This window comes from Equus quagga, chromosome 19, assembly GCF_021613505.1.
Source record: "Equus quagga isolate Etosha38 chromosome 19, UCLA_HA_Equagga_1.0, whole genome shotgun sequence".
Classification (NCBI taxonomy): Eukaryota; Metazoa; Chordata; class Mammalia; order Perissodactyla; family Equidae; genus Equus; species Equus quagga.
This window is the reverse complement of record NC_060285.1, coordinates 8,143,746-8,164,614: the sequence shown is the minus strand read 5'-3', so window position 1 is coordinate 8,164,614 and position 20,869 is coordinate 8,143,746. Positions and strand designations below refer to the sequence as shown.

The following is a 20,869-nucleotide window of genomic DNA, read 5'->3' as shown; positions in this document are numbered from 1 at the left end:
AAAGATTGAGAAGCCCAGGGTTGGTTCATGTTGGACGCATACCCAGACTTTCAAGCACTACACAAATGCAGCAGGCAGAAATGAGTTTATTGCATTAGAAAAAACACCAAAGAAAACCAGCAAACACCTCCATACTAGACACAGTTATTAGTTTGACTTCAAGGGAAAAAGGAATCTCAAAGGTAGAAGCTTTATTTCTGGGAGGGGTGACGGTCTCATCCCTCCTCCTTCCCTGTCTCTTTAAACCGACGGACTTCTATAGAGGTGTCCACTGTGCAACACAATTACACACACGGCTCATTTCTCACTCTGCTCACCTGCTCATGCCCATGTAGAGCTAGATGGTCCCTGTGAGCATGCTCCTGAGGTTCTGGGATAGACAGAGAAATGTGAGGATGGGGTTGGGGGTCCTGACCTGAGCCCCTAGTTAGTGATGGTGGGGCTCCAGTGGGAGAGGGAGAGCTGGCCTTCCTGCAGAGTTCTGAGAAGACAGCTCACTGATCCCTCCATCTCTCCCCACAAACCTGGCACAGGCATTGGCACGAATGGCTGCTGGGCATGAAGGGGGGCTATTCAACGAACTAAGCAACTCAAAGTCTCTCAAGGGAGCCACTTAGGCTAACTTCTTGGTATAGCCCTGGGTCTGGAGGTGACTGCTGGGAGGAATGAAACCAGATGAGCCTGGATATGGGGGAGGAGAGAGAAGGGGAGTTTGTGATGCCCAACACCCTCTGGCTAGAGCTGAGAACTCTGGGAGGAGAGGTCTGGAGCAGGAGCCTGGAAGAGAGAGACGGCAGGGCAAGGCAAGCTGGAAAAGGAAAGAAACCCAGGTGGGAAGCAGAGCGATGGCCTCAACCAATGTGGTGCCCTCCCAGGAGAAACCCAGCCTGAACTCCATTCTCCACGGCCCAATTCTGCCAGTAGGTCAGCATTAAATAACAGTCTCTGCTGGTTTCTGCTCTACCATGCACACTGGCAAATCAGTGGGTCTTGAGAAGAATAAAACTGCTCATTGTTCGGCCTCCAACCTTAAAAGTTCCAAAATGTCACTTGGCATCACAGCTGGTCATCATGGGCATGTCCCTAGTCAGGCCACAGGCAAACACTAAGGCAGAATGACATCTCCTTTAGCTGAGACCCTGAAGATGCCAACTGCTATGGCTAACAGCAGAGATAGGAGGAGATGAGGCCAAAGATGAGCAGCAGCTTTTTGGAGAGGAAAGGCACTGCTGCAGGCCAGACCCCAGGAAAGAGAACATAATTCAAGTCTGAGAAGTGGCAGAAGCCTTGGCAGGAGGGGCCCGAGGATGCCAGGGCTGGGACTCAGGTACCTGGCAGCTCTGAGCCCCTTCTCCACACTCAACTTCCTCAAAAACTAACTTAAGGGAGGCTCATGTGAAGAAAGGGAATGTGAAAGCCTCTCGAGATAAGAAGCTTCCAGAATCTTCCTTGCCTATAAGCTCCTAGCAGCAGTTCATTAGAAAAATGCCCACTCACACCCCCAACCATGCTTCCTTAAAGTCAGAATGACAACGGAAACAACATTTGCCTTCAAAACACATTTAAGATACTGTAAAAATCCCTATCAGAAACAACTCTAAATTTTTTTGCCACTTTGATTCTGTACTATTATTCTTTCTACATCAGGGATATTTTCCTAGAGCAGGGAATCATTTCCCCTTGGTCCTAGCTGCATACTGCATATTGGTCTGGGTAGGGTGGGCATAGTGACCATAAATAACTTATATTATTACTTGCAGACAAAAGGCCTGGGTTTCTGCCCAGGCCTTCATTAACTTTCACAGGTCAGCTATGCTTAGGAAGAGCAGCCTGTAGGCAGCCAGGCAAGTTCTCCAAAATTGATGTCAGAGGATTAGCAATCAGTCTAGATGGAAGGAGGAATGGCTTTATCCTGTTTTCTCTGGCCTGACACTTGCTGTCACTCTCTCGATCCTAATGCTTCTGGTTGCTCAAGCCCTGGCCCCATGGCCTTGCTTGGGGTAGCAGAGGGAAGGTGAGAGAGATTGTGGCTAAAGAGTTCACTTAGGTTGGGTTAGTCATCCTGAAACTGATCCCAACTGCACCAAATCCTTTGGTTCATTTAACACTAGAGAGTAACTCCTTCCGGCTCATGGATGTTGTAAAATTCACCTGGGTTCCACAGTTGGTGGCAACCTGGGTAGAGTGTGGGTCTTCTCTGGAAAGAGGTTCTAGGTTGGGGCTCCCCCAAACTGTGCCTCTTGCTTTCTGCTTAAACAAACCCCCTCCCTTTCTCCAGTGTGAAGGACGCTGAGGAAACAGCGTCAAAAGTGAACTCACAGACAAGACAGCCTTAATAAATTAGTATAATACTATTAGAAGGGATGGCATTTTGTTCTGTTTCTTAGCAGCATTGTCCTACATGCAGCCTGATGATCTCCTTCCCTGGAAAATTTAAAAAGCCGTCCCCTGGTTGTTAGCTCTGATGTAAAATTATAAAATAGAAATCTGGTAGGGTTTGTTTTGTTTAAAAAGGAAAAGCCCCGGTGAGGCAGGGCGGTCCCATGCAGTCCTGTTAGCTCTGGCCATTGGGTCGGCCCACAGTGCTCCCTCCAGGAGGCTGGATCTGGATGGAGTCCAGGAGGGGCCGCAGAGCCTGTCCGAAGGGCCTGTGGAGAAAACAGACATGGGAGCTGGGGTGGGCTCTCTGTTGTAGACTGCCACAGCTGGCCAGTGCGCCCAGCTCTGCCCACAGGTGCAGCAGCACCAGCACACCAGGAAGGAGGACACCATTACCTCAGTTCATCTTCTCCCCTACCTCACACACCAGTTTTCACAGAAGGGATCTCTAAATAGCCTGCTCTGCATTTTTACTCCTGGGGTCCCCTCCTCAGTAGAAGCTACCATCTTACTATCTTTGCCTCTAGATCCTGGTTAGCTGTGGTGTAAACAGGCTGGCTATGTACAGGGAACTAGAGCTTTCTCTATTTTCTGTACTTGTATCTTTAATTCTCATGGTACAATAAGATAAAGTTTGAGTGAGAAAGCTGGGGCAAAAAAAAAGGATATGAAAAAGATAGGGGGCCGGCTCAGTGGCATAGTGGTTAGGTTCACGTATTCTGCTTCGGTAGCCTGGGGTTCAAAGGCTCAGATCCTGGGTGCAGACCTAGCACTGCTCGTCAAGCCACGGTGTAGTGGCATCCCACACAAAATAGAGGAAGATTAGCACAGATGTTAGCTCAGCAACAATCTTCCTCACACACACACACCAAGATAATTAGGAGTGAGAATGGCACACAACTGGATCCCTCCAGAACTGAAGTCTTCTGGGAAGTACAGGCAATATTCAGGAAAAATGACAAATGCAGCTTGTCAGAAGCTGTTAATGCTGCTTTCTAAAGGGCTCCCAGTTTGCTCTCAGAGTAGCTCAGCTCAAAAAAACACTGCAAATACTTTAGTCTTAGAGACTTTCCAAGATTACAGCAACCTTAAATCAGGTTTCCCACAACACATCTCACTTACTGGCTTTCTTTTTCTTCAGTGGATACTGCCATTTTTGAAAAACATCCTCAAGTTCAAAGGGAATGAAGTATTCCAAAGCATAAACAGATGAAACCAAGAAATATTAACCCTAATTCAGACAAGTCCAGGAACTCCACCCATCAAATGGTAACAGCAAGAACGTTCCAACTGCTTGGTTTGCTCAGGGCCCCATGACCTAGATCCTTCAGTAAGGCTATGGGGTTTAACACACACCAAGGAACAGGAAGGCAGGGCCAGGGCTGGGAGATGGGGTTCTCCTCATCAGCCTTGTTTCCTATGCAAGTTTTTCCTGAGGGGTTCCTACCCAGGTGTGAAAAACAGCTCACCTTGCAGAGCCTGCTAAACCTGCCAGGATCCCCGTTGGACAGGGCCCAAGTTCAGGAGAAACTGAGTCAGAGGCAGCAAATAGATATGGTCCTGGAGTGGGCAGAGGCTGCCTGAAGCCAACCAACAGCAAAGGCAGGGAGGGGTGTGATGGCTTTGGGTGTGTGTGTCCCCTTTCAGGGACACCACCTGGATGATGGCCTACAAGGTGTGGACCACATCAGGATAGGGAGGGCCTACAGACTGTTCTTGAAGAAAACATCTACTGAGGGCTGACTTTGTGCTACAAGGTACAAGGGCAGGTAGGAGTTGTCTTTGAGGGCATCAGAGAGGTCACGAAGCAGGGGAAGAAAGACTAACAACAGTTAAAAAACAAGCCACCCTACTAAATCTCTGACCTACTCTCTGCTTGACTATCTAAAAGTGCATTTTAAGTGGAGACTTCTAAGGAGCGGCATGCTTCATGTGCAAGGGGAAGGACAAATGCCAGGATGCTGTACAAATACTGAAGCCAGTGTCAAGTGGGTTTCTAAGTTCTGCCATTGCACTCCAGCCAGGCTAGAGTTGGTCCAACTCCAAGGAGGGTGAAGGTAACACATGTGAGCATCAGTGAGTGGAGAGATGGTGGCCATCCCTGTTAGAAGCTGCCACTGTGACAGGTTTTGGGAGGACTCTGCTGAGATCAGGGGAGGGCAGAGCAGTGGCACTGACTATGAATGGGGATCTCAAAGGCAGGGGCAGAGACAGAGGCCACTTACGTGGAGAGAACTTCAGAGGGAAGGTCAGTGATGTAGGAAGGGATCTTCCGCCCAGTCAGGAACTGTGCCACTTCGTTGCTGAAGGTGTTACAGTTGTGTTCAAAGAGGTTGTAGGCCTCACCTCTGTACATTGTGAGAAAGGTTTGGAGAACAGATAGTTAGCAAGCATCTATATGAAATAACTAAAATCCAAGTAATGAAATGGTGAGCACAGCTGAAATGTGAAGGCTCTGATTTCCCTTCTCTCTTACAGTCCAAAAGGACTGCTTCATTTGCCACTCTGGACCATTAAAAACAGATTTTTTTTTCTTCTTCTCCTCCTCCCCATAAGTCCCACAGTACATAGTTGTATATTCTAGTTGTAAGACCTTCTGGTTGTCAATAGCAGATTTTTAAGGTAAGGATGAAATAAAAATACAGATCTTCCTTAACTTAGAATGGGATTACATCCAGATAAACTCAGCGTAAGTTGAAAATATTGTACATAAGTTGAAATGCATTTAATACACTTAACCTATTAAACATCACAGCTTAGCCTAGCCTACCTTAAACACGCTCAGAACACTTACATTAGCTTATAGTTGGGCAAAATCATCTAACACAAAGCCTATTTTATAATAAAATGTTGAATATCTCATGTAATTTATTAAATACTGTACTGATCGTGAAAAACAGAATGGCTGTCTTGGTAGAGAATGGTTGCAAGTGTATCGGTTGTTTACCCTTGTGATCACGGGGCTGACTGGGAACTCTGTCTCACTGTTGTTGCCCAGCATCACAAGAGAGTATGGTACTGGGAAAAGATCAAATTCAAAATTTGAAGTATGGTTTCTACTGAACGTGTGAGACTTTCACACTATTGTAAAGTCAAACAATCATCAGTCGAGCCATCATAGGTCAGGGACTGTCTGTATGTAGCTCCTCTACGGTTTCAGGAGACCTTCCCATTCACAAAAGCAGAGCTCTAGGGTTAGAATTTAACACTTACTGAAATCAACTAAAGCTTCCTTAAGAGAAAATCTGTTCAAGTTTGTATTTCATCCCAACCCCTCTACAAACCGTTTTTGATTTTCAGGACAAAATACTTGGCCAGTAGGGGTTGAGAGCAGCATTTGCTGAAATAGCAGCAGCTGATTTTAATCAGAAGGAATAACTAGCCCTTCCTTTGCTCAAAGTTTTAGCAGAAGGTATGCTGGGATGGAACATCAGCCTCGGAGCAACACTGAGCTCTGCTTATGGCACGAAAACTGCCTTCTCTTCATATTCACTCAGCAAACACTGGGCCAGACTTTGTGCTGAGTGCTTCGGGGGATATGACTTGGTAGCTGCCCTCTGGGGCCGATTATCTAGTGGGGGAGACAGACACAACTAACCACCACCCCTGTCTCCACTCACCGGAACAGAGACTCCCCCAGGGAGGACAGGTATTCCAGAAAGATTTCTTCTGTGACTTCTGTGCTCCCCACATCAACCACAGAGTCTGGGGGCCCAAGCAATGTCCCTCCCTAAAAGAGCCAACCCAAAGAAAGTCATTAAATCACAATCTCCATTGAATTTTTTAATGTGGCTTCCCACAGAAGACCACAAATGCTCCGTTCCAACAACTTCATTTTCAACTTTCAGAGCACCCAGGGCAGATGAAGAGTGTTATTTCCTATTTGTGTTAAGGCTATAATGGCTTAGAGCTTCCTGCTGAATTTCCATTGCCATGTGCTGGCAACACGGCTAAGAAGTCGGGCTTCTTGTTTCTGGTGGGGCCCTTGGAAGCCAAGTCTCTGCAGGTCAGTCTCCTGATGGTGTCCACTCATTCGGCTGATAAAAAGATAAAATCCCAGAATCCGAAGTCTCGCTTTGTCCCCAACATGCCTGATCACAACGGCAGAACAGGACAACTAAAAATGGCTCACACTTGATAGGCCATCTTACCATGCCTGTATTCATAATGTGTGCAGCCGGGTTTTCTTGTGACACACTCGATGTCCCTTGTAACAGTGGGAAAATGTGAAGGATTGTGAGAAATCTGGCAGGCTGGCAAATATTTCCACAATTCAGTTCTTTTTTGACCTGTGAAGCTAATCTAACAAGGGTGATAGGATTCCCCAGGCAAGGGAGTTAATGGCCCCTGAAAGGCCTACAGAAAACCCTCAGCCATAGGTTAGCAGACTGCCACAGCAGATTGAAGGAGAGACTGAGGCCCAGGGGGAAATTAGCCAAGGGGGAAGCAACAGGATTGCTGCAGAGCTGGGAATGGGCTAGGGAGTAAAGGAGAGCACTCCAGAGCAGAGCTCCCTGAAAAGATCATTAATTGACACAGTAGCTATTGAGCAGCTACTATGTGCCTGACCTTGTTCCAGGCACTGGGGAAAGCATGGTGAGAACGATCATTATGGTGGTCTGAGAATAATCATCTCAGTGTTGCAAGAGACTAAGAGGTCACTATTCGACCTCCTATTACTTTCATATTACAAACATCCTAAGAATTCACTCTCTGCTGGGCCTTATGCTAGGCACTGGGGGTACAATGGGGACAAAACATGAGATTCTTGCCCTCATGGAGGTTACAGTCTACCAGGGAAGGCAGACAAAAAAATCCCAAAAACCAATGTATAATTGCAAGCTGTGATAAGGTCTTGCTGGAAAAGTACAGAATGCCATCAGCACATATCACAGGGGACCTTCCCAGTCTGAAGGGTGGGGGAAGACTTGTCTGAGAAAGTGACATTGAGCTCTAAGAGGAAGGACGGAGAGGCACAGCCAGGTGAAGGATCAGGGAGGTGGACTGATGTCAGAGGACAGGTTTCAATGTCCAAGGTGTGTTCCAAGGATGAGAAGAGAGAGGGGATGGGGAAGGGCACAATCTGAAAAGAGGCCATCCAGAGAGGGAGACTGAGACCAGATCAGGAAGGGCCTTGGAGGCCATGCTAAGCTTTCTGGCTTTTATTCCAAGAGCAAAGGGGAGAGTTCTGGCTTAAGCAGGAGAATGTCATGATCAGATTTTCATTTTGAAAAGATGACTTTGCCTCCTGTGTGGAGAACTGACTGAGGAGGAAGAGTAGATGCATTGCTGTGGTCCAGGCTAGGCATGAAGGTGGCCTGATTAATTAAGGTGAAAGCTCTGGAAAAACGGGAAGAGATGAAGAGAGACAGACTGACTTAAGATACATTTGCAAGGTAGAACTGACAGGGCTTAATGAAGGATTTGTTATATGAGGTGGGGAGCTAGTGAGAAAGGGGAAGAAATCAAGAACAACTTCCCATTTATGAGTACCAAAATGAATGGTTGCTTGGTCTTTGCTTGAGCACCTTCTGTGATACCCCTTAGATAGCTCAAACAGAAATTTTTTGGAAAAGGACGTGGGCATTAGAGGCAGAGACCTGAGTTTTAGTACTGGTACCACTTATTGGCCGTGGAACTTTGGGCAACTCACTTTACCTCTCAGGGTCCTCCTCATTCAGCTTAACATTGGCTGAGTTCATACTATGAGCAAGGCACTGAGCTGGTGATGGGGACAGAGGAGTGAGAGACAGTCTCAGCCCACAAGGAGCTAACAAACAGCTCCCTGTGGAGACTCAGAAATAGTTAATTTCACCATATGCTCAGTGTGACACAGAGGGATCCACAAGTAGTGTGGGAGCAGAGAGGAGGGCAACTGGCTGGAGGGTCTGGAAGGGTTTTCTTGAGCTGAGTCTTAGGATGGCTATGAGGAACTATGCTATAAGCCTATATACACTGGGCTAGAAGCCAGAATGTATACAGGAGTAGCAAAGTTCCTGGTCTGTGGGAACCCCCAGGAACCTGAGACTGCAGGACACGGTGGGGGGAAGACACTCACCGGGGGACAGCTGGAGATACCACCACTGCCAAAGAAGAACTCATCCTTGTGCACAACTATGGAAGTGTGCCTGCAACGCAGAGAAGAGACAGAATAAGCCAGAAAACTTAACACTGGTCTGAGAAAAAAGCAAACCACACCGCAATGAGAATAATTTATGCCCAAGGATATGTGTTATAAAAGGCCAATACCCTTATAAAACCAACCAAACAAAGGTAAGATAAATACTACAGATCAGGGTTTCTCAATTTTGGCACTATTGACATTTGGGGCTGGATAATTCTTGGTTGTGAGGGGCTGTTCTGTGTGTTCTAGGATCTCTGGCACACCCTGGCCTCTACCCACTAGATGCCAGTAGCATCCCCCCTCAGCTGTGACAACCAAACATGTCTCCAGATATTACCAAATGTCTCCTGGGGCAGAACCGCCCCTGGTCGAGAAGCACTGCTGTAGATCATGTGAACAGAGGGGAGTCCCTGGAGATTCACCCTGATATTGACAAATCAATTACTAAAATAAAGCTCTACAGACCAAGGTGTGTTTCCAGGCTTTTTAAGCTAACAGGAGCAGTTAACCTGGACCATGCTGAGGCAAAGACCAGATGATGGTAAATGTAGACCTACCACAGGTAAAAGTGCTCATATTACTTCTTGGTCTGAGTCAAACAAAGCAAAGTGTCATTCTGGTCAACCCCAATGTCAGAAGGCTCTAGGAGTCCAGATGGAACACCTGCTATGGTTTCCTCCTAAATGGAACTGAGAGCTCAGCCACCATCTTATTGTCTGACAGGGACGGGTCCAGTACTGAGAGACCAAAGTAGATGTATTTTCAGACAGACATGTGGGGCCCTCGAGAATTCTGTAGTTAGAAAGCTTGGTCAGGGGTGGGCATGACATCATTCTGCCTTTCTTTAGGGGATTCTCTACCTTGGCACCACTGACATATTTGGTTAGATAATTCTTTGTTGTGGAGGGCTGTCCTGTGCATTGTAGGATGTTTGTAGCAGCATCCTTGGCCTCCACCTACCCACCAAAAATGTCTCCAGACACTGCCAAACATCTGGGGAGGGGGGCAACATAACCCCTGGTTGAGAAGCACTGCTTCAGAACTTGAAGATTTATGGCCCAGAGAGCTAGATGTCAAGCTAGAAGCCACAGACTGGAACCTGAAATGCACAGGTCCTGCTGTGTTTCATAAACCAGTCAATGAAAGGAGTCCCACCAACTTACCAGATGCCTTCCAGTTGTTTCCCTGTGGAGAAAAGAAGAGATTTAGCCACTTGGGACTAAATAGCCTTGTAACCTGAGTAAATTCTGAACATCACTCATGTCCAGAGTGACCCATTATAAACCACTTGGGGGACTTTCTAGGAATGCAGTTCTCCTCTAATAAGGTCTTTAGGTGGTGACATGGATATGCTGTGTTCAGTATGTTGAAGAGTGATAAGAATCTTTCATCAGAATGCAAGATAAAAACACTGGTATAGATGTACTCCAATTTTATGGCTGCTTTTCTTTCCCCTTTGGGGTCAATTCAACTTTGGTTTTTAAAATTCTTTGTCTCGGGGCCGGCCCCATGGCCGAGTGGTTAAGTTCGTGCACTCCGCTTTGGCAGCCTAGGGTTTCGCTGGTTCGGATCCTGGGCGCGGACATGGAACCGCTCACAAGGCCATGTTGAGGTGGCGTCCCACATGCCACAACTAGAAGGACCCACAACTAAAATATACAACTAAGTACTGAGGGGATTTGGGGAGAAAAAGCAGAAAAAAAAAAAAAGAAGATTGCCAACAGTTGTTAGCTCAGGTGCCAATCTTTAGGAAAAATAAAAAATAAAAAAAATAAAATTCTTTGTCTCATCTATAGAGACTACAGTAAAACAACAGCATAGAAAAGCTATTATCCACTTCTTCACTGAGCATATGTGAGGTAAGAGCCTTTAGAAAATAATAGAGCAAAACTTTGTCAATGCCATCCATTTGAACAGTCAATGCACATGTATTCTATAACTTTATATGCCAGAAAAAATGTTAGGTATGGAAATGCAAATACGAACAGATCACTGGGCTGCCTTTAAGGAGTCCAAAGTCAAATGGAAAGAGAGGCACACACATAACTGACTAAAACACATGCTGACAGGCTCTGTAATAGTGGTAAGAATAAGGTGCTTTATATAATAAAGACAAAGAACGCCCTTCAGTAGCTACAATTCAACCAGGCAACAAGTAGGGGCAGGGGTGGACGTTTCTGTCAACAGGGAATAGTATGTGCAAATACACAGTTGTGAAAAAGACTAAGGTCTTGCAGCGTAGAGCAAAGGGTGCAGTGATGGTGCTAAGAGGAAAAGTGGCCAGCAAGGGCACAGCAGAGTAAGCCTGGACTCAAGGCTGTCCTACACTGCGGGGGCACTGAAGGTTGTTACAGTGGAGTACAGATCCATGTTTTTAAAAGATAACTATATCTTCTAAAAGACAACTATAACTATAGAAGATGGTTTGAAGGGAAGAGAGCAGAGACAGCAGATGAGAGTGAGGAGTTCTCTGCAGTAGTCCGTGGGAGACACTGCACAACAGCGCTAAGGATGAAGAGGAAGGGCAGTGAGAGATGTTGGAACATTACCAAACATCACTCACCTTTGCCTGTAATTTCAGCTTAACTATTTACTGATTGCTACACGTTACTTTCAGTGTTTGCCCTGTGACTTTCTAAAGGATGAAACTCTCAGCACTGTGTGGTAAAACAGGTGTGAGCTTGTGCTTCTCCCTTTGCGTAAATCACACTATCTCCTTTCCTAGGAAATAAATAGAATAAATATCTTGCCCCTTTAAGAAAACTTTTAATGAGATAACATTAATCTAATTTTCTTCTTTGGAAGAGACAAAAGAAACCATGGCCCCTCCATGACAATCTACGGAGGGCTCAGCATAGTGTCATCAGAGGCAGTTAAGAATACGACACAGGTTCAGATCCTAGCTTTTCTCCTTGCTAGCAGTGGATCTTGGGAAGGTTACTCAACCTTTCTCAGCACCAGTTTCTTCAATACAGTTGTTGTGACCAGTAATGATAATGTATATAAAGCATTACATTGTGCAAAACACACAAGTTTGATAAATGGAGATGGTATTAGGTATAATGGCCTCCTTGGAGAAAAGGGTAAAGACCTCCAAAAGATAAAAGAAACTCTACTTCAAGATTGGTGGGTAAGATCTAAGAACAGATTTCGGTACCCAGCAAATTAATATGAAATGCTGTATCTGTTTTACATGTAAACATTTCCTTCTTTGCTGTTAGTGTTACCTGGCTAAATGAAGTAACACAGGGAAATGCAACGTAGCAGAGTTCTTCTGCCTCTCTTCCAGTTTCAGAGACCAGCTGGCTTTTCACTAAGAGATGCTGCCCTGGCCCACAAGATCACAAATGGACAGAAGGATTCTGGCCTGGGGTTTCTGGGGTAGCCCCCTAGAGACTGTGGGACAGGCTCTGCCCTTATCCAAACTGAGCTAAAATTAAACCTTAGTTTCCTATTTTCCTATTCTGTTAAAAAATATAGCATAATAATAGCGTCTACCTCATATCACTTCCAAGATTAAAAAAGATGACAAATGAAATATGCCAAGCACAGTGCCTGGCACATAACACACACACTAAAAAAACACTCATTCCTTTCTTTTTTTTTTAAGATTGGCAACTGAGCTAACAACTGTTGCCAACCTTCTTCCCCACCCCCTCCCCGAATCCTCCTAGTACATAGATGTATATTTTTTAGTTGTGGGTCCTTTTTTTTTTTTGAGGAAGATTAGCCCTGGGCTAATATCTGCCAATCCTCCTCTTTTTGCTGGCCCCAAGCTAACATCCATGCCCATCTTCCTCTACTTTATATGTGGGACACCTACCACAGCATAGCTTGCCACCTGGTGCCATGTCTGCACCTGGGATCCGAACCCACAAACCCCGGGCCACCGAAGCGGAACGTGCACACTTAACTGCTGCGCCACAGGGCAGGCCTCAGTTGTGGGTCCTTCTAGTTGCAGCATATGGGATGCCGCCTCAGCATGGGCTAACGAGTAGTGCCATGTCCACACCCAGAATCCGAACTGTCGAAACCCTGGGTCGCCGAAGCAGAGTGGGCGAACTTAACCACTCAACCACGGGGCCGGCCCCCTATGGCTGCTCTTATAGTACTTGGTATCCAAACTACTGATTTATGTGTCTTTCTCTCTGATTACACTACAATTGTCTCAAAGACAAGAGCAGTTTCTTATGCATCTTTGTAACTCCAGCACCTAGCAAAGTACAAGCACAGCTGTTGAGAGGAGCTCTTCTGTTTTGTTAGCTCTGTGGGTCAACACACAGTGCTACTGAGGCCAAAGTTCTTAACCCCAATCTTGGCTGCCCTGACCTGTCGTTCAAATAACTTTGCAACCGTGGCATATTACATGCGAAGTCTGCTACTGCCCTCTCAGATGCCTACGCTCAATGACCCAGGAGGACAGCTGGACAGATGCATCAAGTGAAACCCAGCCCTGCTAAAATAATGGATTTTTGCAGAGGGGCCTCAGAGATCATTCTGTCCATTATTGTACACCTGAAAAATAATTTAAAAGTTGCAGGATACAAGCCCTACTTTATTCTCCTTGATATTCTCTGCATTGATCACGACATTTCCCTATAAGCTGGCCACTACACTTCCTCCTTATTCAACTACATCAAGGTACACTTAAGATCTCATCCATCCCTAGAATGGTGATAAGGACAACATTTAAAATGGATTGAGTAGTGGGCTGGCCCCATGGCCAAGTTCGTGCACTCCGCTTCGGCGGCCTAGGGTTTCGATGGTTCAGACATGGCACCACTCTTCAGGCCACGCTGAGGTGGCGTGCCATATGTCAAAACTAGAAGGAACCACGACTAAAATATAAACTATGTACTAGGGGGTTTGGGGAGAAAAAGCAGAAAAAAGAAATAAAATAAAATAAATTGAGTGGATTTACATACCTTCTTAATTTAAAGTGCTTCATAGTTATCCTTATTCTCACAACATCTTTAAGGGTAGAGTAGGGCAAATATTTATTAACATCATTTAAAAAATAAAGATGCGTGGTTTGTCCAGCATAAAACAAGAAAAAGAAAACTATGACTATATACTTGTTGGAGCAGCTCAGGCAGAAATGTGAGGGTAGCTGTTCAGCAGCCCGCTCTTGGGAGGAAAAGAACGAAGGCCAGGGCCTCCTCCTCAGGGCGATAGGCATTGGAAAGAGGGACTGAATTGATTTTTTAAATTTTTTGACCAGACTGGGTGGGAGTAGGTGAATAGGAGGGGGTGGTTTGAGATTGAATTAGGGCAAGAGGCCATTTTGGGACAATGAATTAGGCTCAGTGGATATTAGCACACTATAGAAGTAGATTATTTTCCCACTAGGATTTCCTCAGCAAGCTGGAGAGCGGATGGGTCAGAGGGCTGCACGTCCCACATCCACTGCATTGATTTCAAGGCCTATGAAGTATGCACACGAAAATAAGTGGAAGATATGGATATCAGCTCTGCTTTTCATCATGAATAACAAAGAATGCACAGTGAGGTCCACATTAGTCAGCTTTCCGCTGATTGTAAAGTAAACCTATAAAAGCCAGGGGAAAAAACCCTCCATCTACCTCCCCATCAGCTAGGATGGATGGAGCTTGTGCATACATACATAAATACTGGTTGTAGGACATGCTCAAGATCAGCACCTGGAATACTGCTGGTGCTAAACCAATGTCTACTAATAAGCATAAAGTGGATGATGGTGATGGGGCTCCAGGAGCAGGGGCTTCTGTGCAGGCAGCCCCTCATTAGTATAAGTCAACTGTAGCCCCAGCTCACCTCAAAGATTCTTCCCCTAGTGACAAAGTGTTTTTAATTGGCAGTGTTTTAATCAGCTGGTTGGCTAGGTGACTTGCCAGATTCCAGCAATGTGAAGGAGTTAACTGGAACTACTGGATAAATATGGAATCTAGGTGGGAAGAGGTAGAAGGAAATATTTGTATAACATAGGTGGGCCTCTGTGCCAATATTGTAAAAAATGTCTATTGGTAAGGGGGCCCGCCCCACCTTTAAGCAGAGGAAGGTTATCACAAAAATCAAAATGCAATACATTGTTAAAAAATGACTGGGTATTTTAATCCTCAAAAAACTCTAGTACTAGGATTCCTTTAAGCTAGTACAGGATTCTTTCCCAGCATAAAAATAACTGGCTTCTGAGTGCTTTTCCTCAGTCCTCAGAGGGTTTCCTCATTTTTTTTTTTTTTGGTGAGGAAGATTCACTCTGAGCTAACAACCACTGCCAATCCTCCTCTTTTTTTTTTTTTTTTTCACTTCAGGAAGATTAGCCCTGAGCTCAAATCAGTGCCAATCTTCCTCTATTTTGTATGTGGGATGCCTCCACAGCACAGCTGATGAATGAAGTAGGTCCCTGCCCAGGATCCGAACCTATGAACCTGGGCTGCTGAAGTCGAGCGCACAGAACTTTAATCACTCGGCCACTGGACCGGCACCCTCAGAGGGCTCCCTTTTGATCACTGCTTGTGTTTATTAGTCAGGCCTTGTAGCAATGCTCTGAGGTAGGTATGCAACATCCCACTATTCACCTAGCTTGTATTTACTGAACACCAAGCACTGTGCTAGACTCTGGGGATACAAATGAGAGCTCTTGACCCCAGTGGAGCTTCCAGTCTATGGGGCAGGGGGGGTCGGGGGGGTGGACATAGATGAGAAAAGAAGCAATTATAAAATAGAATGATGGATGCTACTAAAGGAGAGTACAGGATGTTATCAGCACATAATAGGGACACTTGACCAAGATCTAGGGGTTGAGGGGCCAGGGAAAGTTTCCTGGAGGAAGTGACATTTTAGTTGAGAACTCAAGGATGAGCAGAAGTTAGCCAGGCCAAGAGATGGGGAGGGGAAGCATTCATGGCAGAGGGCACAGCCTCTGAAAAGCCTAGAGGTAGAAAAGAACCGAATGGTTCAGTCCTATTAGGGTGTACAACAGCCCTTCTCCACGGGGGTTCTGCAAGAGAATTAAGCCCTAATGCCCCAAGGTATCTATTGGGAGAACTGAGAAAACAGGCACTCAACTACATAGGGCTTAATTCTCTTGTGGAATCTGGCTGAGAAAGGCTCGTGTTGAGTGTGTTCAGTATGTGGAGACAGGTAAGTGGAGAGAAAAGCAGGAGTAGGATCAGGAAGAGCCTTGTAAGTCATATTAGTTTTCCTTTTGCCATAAAGGCATTGCATGATTACTAAATTAATTCATTAGATTGATATAAAACAGTTCAGACAATGAACAATAAAAATCTAAAACAAAGCACAATAGAAGGCATTAAAACATTTAAAAAAAATCCCTCAGATTCAAATAAATTCTACTTAATCTTCAAGCTTGAGTTCAAGTCTCAATCATTCTCATAATCAATATTTACTGAGCACCAGCTCTGACAGGCCACTAGGAACATAGTTCAAGGTTCCTGCTGAAGTCTTTCTGACACATCCAGCCCACCACAGCCTCTCCCTTCTTTCAAGGCCTAAAATAATTGCTTCACCATTCACTCATTTTCACATCTAACCATAATCTCTTTTGTGCTATCTCATGTTGCATGTGTACATACATTATTTTTAGTGAAATAAACTCCTGGAGGACAGAGTTCATGTCTTTTATTTCACTACTATTTGTACTACAGAATTAAGTAAGGAACTGAGTGAAATCTCAAATATTCACTAGACTGCATTCTGCCATTATGTGTATTCTATATGCCTGTCTTTAAATCTGAGAGCAATTTTGAGATAGGCTTGTAAAGAAAAATAAATGTGACCTTGGGATACATGCATGTACACAAGACTTCAGATCAGAAAACAATCAACAAATATAAAGTACCTCTTACCACAATTAAAAAAAAAAACCCTCTGCATTTATCTCTATGTACTTTAACACAGAAAGAGGTCAAGAAATTTAAAGAACAGCCAAAATTATTAAGAGGAGGAACTGAAGGACAATTATAATAGCTAATTATCTTAGGCAAATAGTGACTATGGAAAAAACGGTGCAATCAGGCTGACTGCTAGATGAGAACGCTAAGGATAATTTGGGGAACATTTTCCTGGTGAGTGAAGGACTGTGGAACAGGATCACCTTCATGGGAAGCAACTCTAGGAGACTGAAACTGGAAAGGGTAAAACTGTGAGGTCCACCTTGTTTCAGGGGAGAAGGGAATTATACTGGGTGTTATCTAGTCCAATCATGACCTTAATTGAACTAAATGGGGTTTTAGAATGAGAAACTGTCGTAATCAGAATAAGAGGGTACTGCTGATGAGGTCACACTAATTTAGTTTGGGAAAATGAGGCTAAGAGGCATGATCATAAATCTGTGAATATGAATGGCACATGCACACTGAAGCCAGATTTCTTTCTCATCCAAACTGAAACACTTGGCTAAATATACCTTTAGAGACTTGAACAAGGTACCTCCTTTACATCAGTTATAAGGGAACATATTACACAGTGGAAGTGGTACAGCAAAATGACTGAGAACAGGAACTCTGCAAGTCAGGCTGCCTGTGTTCACAATCCAGCTCTGCCACTTCCTAGCTGCAGGACCTGGGGCAAATTTCTTTTTCTTTTCTTTTTTTTTTAGATTGGCACCTGAGCTAACAACTTGCCAATCTTTTTTTTTCGCTTTTTCTCCCCAAATCCCCCCAGTAGATAGTTGTATATTTTTTAGTTGTGGGTCCCTCTAGTTGTGGCATGTGGGACGCCGCCTCAACATGGCCTGACAAGCAGTGCCATGTCCGTGCCCATGATCCGAACCAGTGAAACCTTGGGCTGCCAAAGCAGAGTGTGCAAACTTAACTACTTGGCCACGAGCCCAGCCCCCTGGGGCAAATTTCTTAATGCCCATATCTCAGCTTTCTTAAATGAAAAATGGAGGTAGTAAGAGGAACTTTCTCACAAAATTGTCGTGAGGATTATAACACACGCAAAGTACTCAGAAAAAGGGGGTCTGGTACACGGTAAGCTCTCAATAAATGCTAGCTATTAATATGCTTCTAGATGTCATTGCAAAAATCAGGAAACAGATTTTTTAAAGGTTCAAATATTTTTAGGAATGGGAAATAAATATATGGCTACTAACAGAACTGGGACATACTCAACTTTAAGGTTAGTGATGTCTGGAGGGGATGAACCAGTAAGACAATGACGATTTTCCCTAAGTTTTCAATTCTAGAAAGTAATGACTATTAACTTTGACAACCCTTTCTTCATTAGTTTTGCAAAAGGCATCAAAGCAATATGAGAGACAGGGACAGAGGAGTTAGACCTGCAGCAAGGCAATGTTCTCAGAAACAGCATTGCGATCACACGTGCTAAACTGGTGACATTCCGGCTGAGGTCTTCTAGGATTTCACATCTATTAAACGAAGTAAGGGCAGGTCCAGCACTCCATCTTCAGTTATGGCACTTTCCCCTTCACCCACTATACCCCACAAAGGCCTTCTTTCAGTTCCAGGACCAGGCAAGGCTCTTTCCTGCTGTCTCAGGGCCTTGGCAGGTTCATCGCCCTTCTGCCTAGAACACTCTAACTCCTTCACCCCTCCTTGTGGCTACTTCTTCCTGATCCTTAAATTCTCAACCTAAAAGTCACTACTCCTGAGAGCCTTATTTAAAGCAGGTCTCTCTTGTTATTTCCTATCTCAGCACCTAGCTTGCTTCCTGCGCAGTGCAGCACTTCTCATAATATGTAATTCTTTTATTTGCTTCATTTTTAATGTCTTCCCCACTAAATAGCTCTATGATGGGAGAGAACATCTTTGTTCGATATATCACCTCAGTTAAGCTTAACACATGGACTAGCACATAGTAGGCACTCAATAAATATCTGTTCAGTAAATCATGAAGCAATGATCCCTAAGGCTCCTTTCAGCTAAAATCAATAACTGTTAGATAACAGAATAAAAAATACCCAGTGTAAAATGGACAGCTTTGGGGCCGGCCCGGTGGCGCAGCAGTTAATGTGCACGTTCCACTTCGGCAGCCCGGGGTTCGCTGGTTCGGATCCCGGGTGCAGACATGGCACCACTTGGCAAGCCATGCTGTGGTAGGCGTCCCACGTATAAAGTAGAGGAAGATGGGCACGGATGTTAGCTCAGGGCCAGTCTTCCTCAGCAAAAAGAGGAGGACTGGCAGCAGATGTTAGCCCAGGACTAGTCTTCCTCAAAGAAAATAAAAAAAATAAAAAATAAAATAAAATAAAATGGACAACTTTCATTTATGGGTCTAGGAAATATCTAAGTAATGCCTCTCTATGATCAAGTGAACCAAATGGCCCCATTCCAAGAAGTTTAGTTACAGCTTGACTGATGTAATCTATTAGTGACTACCATCTTTCCCCAACAGTGACTTTGTAAGTTTTGCTTTCAGATTTGCCTTTGTCATTTTAACAACTGGTGATCTAGGCTCAAACCTCTATCCAATAATGGATTGGCTGTGTAAGAATTATCTGAGGAGCTTATTAAAAATACAGATTTTTGGATCAAAACTCCAGAAGATTCTTATTTAGTGTAATGAGGTTCTAGAATCCATATATTTAAAACTTTGCTTACTTTGAATAGTGTATGTATGTAGTATACAATTCAAAAGTTTACAGCAAAGTCTCCCTTTCACTCCTGCCCCCCACATCAAGTTCCCCTTTCCATAAACGACCACTGTTACCAATTTCTTATATATTCTTCCAGATAATCAACTGTCTAGGCAAGCATGTATATATCTTTTGCTTTAAACACACACTTGCATAAAGAACTGTTCTAACTTTGCCTTTTCTATTCCCATTTAACAATATATGTTGGAAATGAAGGTATCTGTATTTTTAACAAGCACCTAGGTAATTCTTACGTGAAGCCAAATATACGAACCACTCACTGGCCCAGGGTTAAGAGATTAAGTTCAACTCACTATGACACACTAGCAACTCAAGGACGCTGAAAAGATACCCTCAAAAGTAGCCCTGCTTACTTGACCTCTGCCCTCTTATCTCACCCAGATGAACTAAAACATTGTCTAACGTCTCCATTCTCTAAACTAGGGAAAACTAGCCACTGAAATGGATGTTATCAAAGTTGTTCAATTTTCAATTCCTGTAATCCTTTCCCGCCCAGTGTCACCTGAAATCACAAACATGACAACTTCTATGTTACACAAGAGATTTTGGTATTTGGGTTATAATGAAGTGTGATTTACACTGAACTGGGGCTGTTTTTCTCTCCTGGCAGTTAAGTAGTTTAATAGAGCACAGTCGAAATACTTCGTTGAGTAATCCTTACTGACACAACAGCATCCAATCCTCCCCCAGAACTGCTTGCTTACCATCTAGACAAAAGCTACCAATTTAGAAACTGTCGAAAAGACCGCACTGTCGGGCCGAACTTGAATTCTCGAGTTCGGACTCCAGCAGACCTCACTTCACCTCTAGCTTTCTCTTCCCACCTACCCCAGAGACTGCAGAAAGAGTTTCCTTGTGGCACGGAGGGAAGGCTCTCGAGGACCGCCCGAGAATCCACCCCCTCCGCAGTGTCCCTTTCACCACGAGGCGCACCGCGCGGGAGGCATCCTCATCTCCCCTACCCCGCACCGAGGAAGGAGGGTAGGGGCCTCCCCAGGCGAGGCGGGGACCCCGCCGGCTTACCCCACCCCAAGCTGAAGGGGCTCTGAAGGGCTCAGGCGCCGCCGGAGCCCCCAGCTAGGGGAGGGCGTGACTCCTCCATCCCTTCTTCCTGGATTTAAACGCGAAGACAGGAAAGTGGGGCTTAGGGGCCCAAACCTCAGACCCCTCCCTTCTCCACGCGTGCTTTTCTCCATCCTCGGGACTCCGCGACACCCCCCCCGAGGCGTGGCCCAGGCCTCCCCACCTCGCCCGCCCCCAGCCCCCTCACCCAGCATGATGGGGCTGAGCCGCCGGGCCAGGCCCTTGGACAGGTCGTACACGTAGAGCTTCACCGGATAGAGATTCGGCGGCTCCATCGGAACCCGTGGCGGCGGCGGCCACGAAGTCCCTCTGGCACCCGGCAGTGGCTTGGACCTTCCCGTACCCGACGGGAGTGGGGAGCGGAGGGAGCGAGGGGAGCTGAGGGACCGAGCCGGGGCCCGGCCTGAGGGGCCCAGCGCTGCTCGCGCCCCCTCACCCGCCACCGGCAACGACTACTGTGAGGTGACAGAGCCGGGACGGGCAGGGTCCGCGCGGAAGAGGGGGCGGGGGCGGAGACGCACTCTCACGCATGTGCGTGCTGTCCTGTCGGGAGGCGAGGGGCGGGGCTTCGCAGGAGGGGGCGGGGCTTTGCCGACGGGGTGTTGTTAGAGTCGAGTGTAGAAAGCGGGTTGTGGAAGTGGGCGTGTCAGCTTGACCGGAAA

The 20,869-nt window shown here is 45.6% G+C and overlaps 1 protein-coding gene across 1 annotated transcript; it reads right to left on the bottom strand.

The window, feature by feature from the left end:
* Positions 1-66: 66 nt before the first annotated feature.
* DESI1 (desumoylating isopeptidase 1) lies at positions 67-20,665 on the bottom strand. The gene is made up of 6 exons (XM_046645938.1): positions 20,395-20,665; positions 9,667-9,688; positions 8,438-8,507; positions 6,000-6,109; positions 4,605-4,727; positions 67-2,648 (listed from the first exon to the last, which is right to left on the bottom strand). The coding sequence occupies exons 1-6, from the start codon at positions 20,480-20,482 to the stop codon at positions 2,555-2,557; spliced, it is 507 nt and encodes a 168-aa protein (XP_046501894.1). The 5' UTR covers positions 20,483-20,665; the 3' UTR covers positions 67-2,554.
* Between the last annotated feature and the right edge of the window lie 204 nt (positions 20,666-20,869).

What these genes read in the sequence shown, in the direction of transcription:
- DESI1 (XM_046645938.1), bottom strand. Translation starts at nt 20,482, where the DNA reads ATGGAGCCGCCGAATCTCTATCCGGTGAAGCTCTACGTGTACGACCTG. An exon ending in GCTCAGCCCCATCATGCTGG is followed by an intron (nt 9,689 to 20,394) that starts GTGAGGGGGCTG and finishes TTTTCTCCACAG; the next exon opens with GGAAACAACTGGAAGGCATC. An exon ending in AAACAACTGGAAGGCATCTG is followed by an intron (nt 8,508 to 9,666) that starts GTAAGTTGGTGG and finishes TCTGCGTTGCAG; the next exon opens with GCACACTTCCATAGTTGTGC.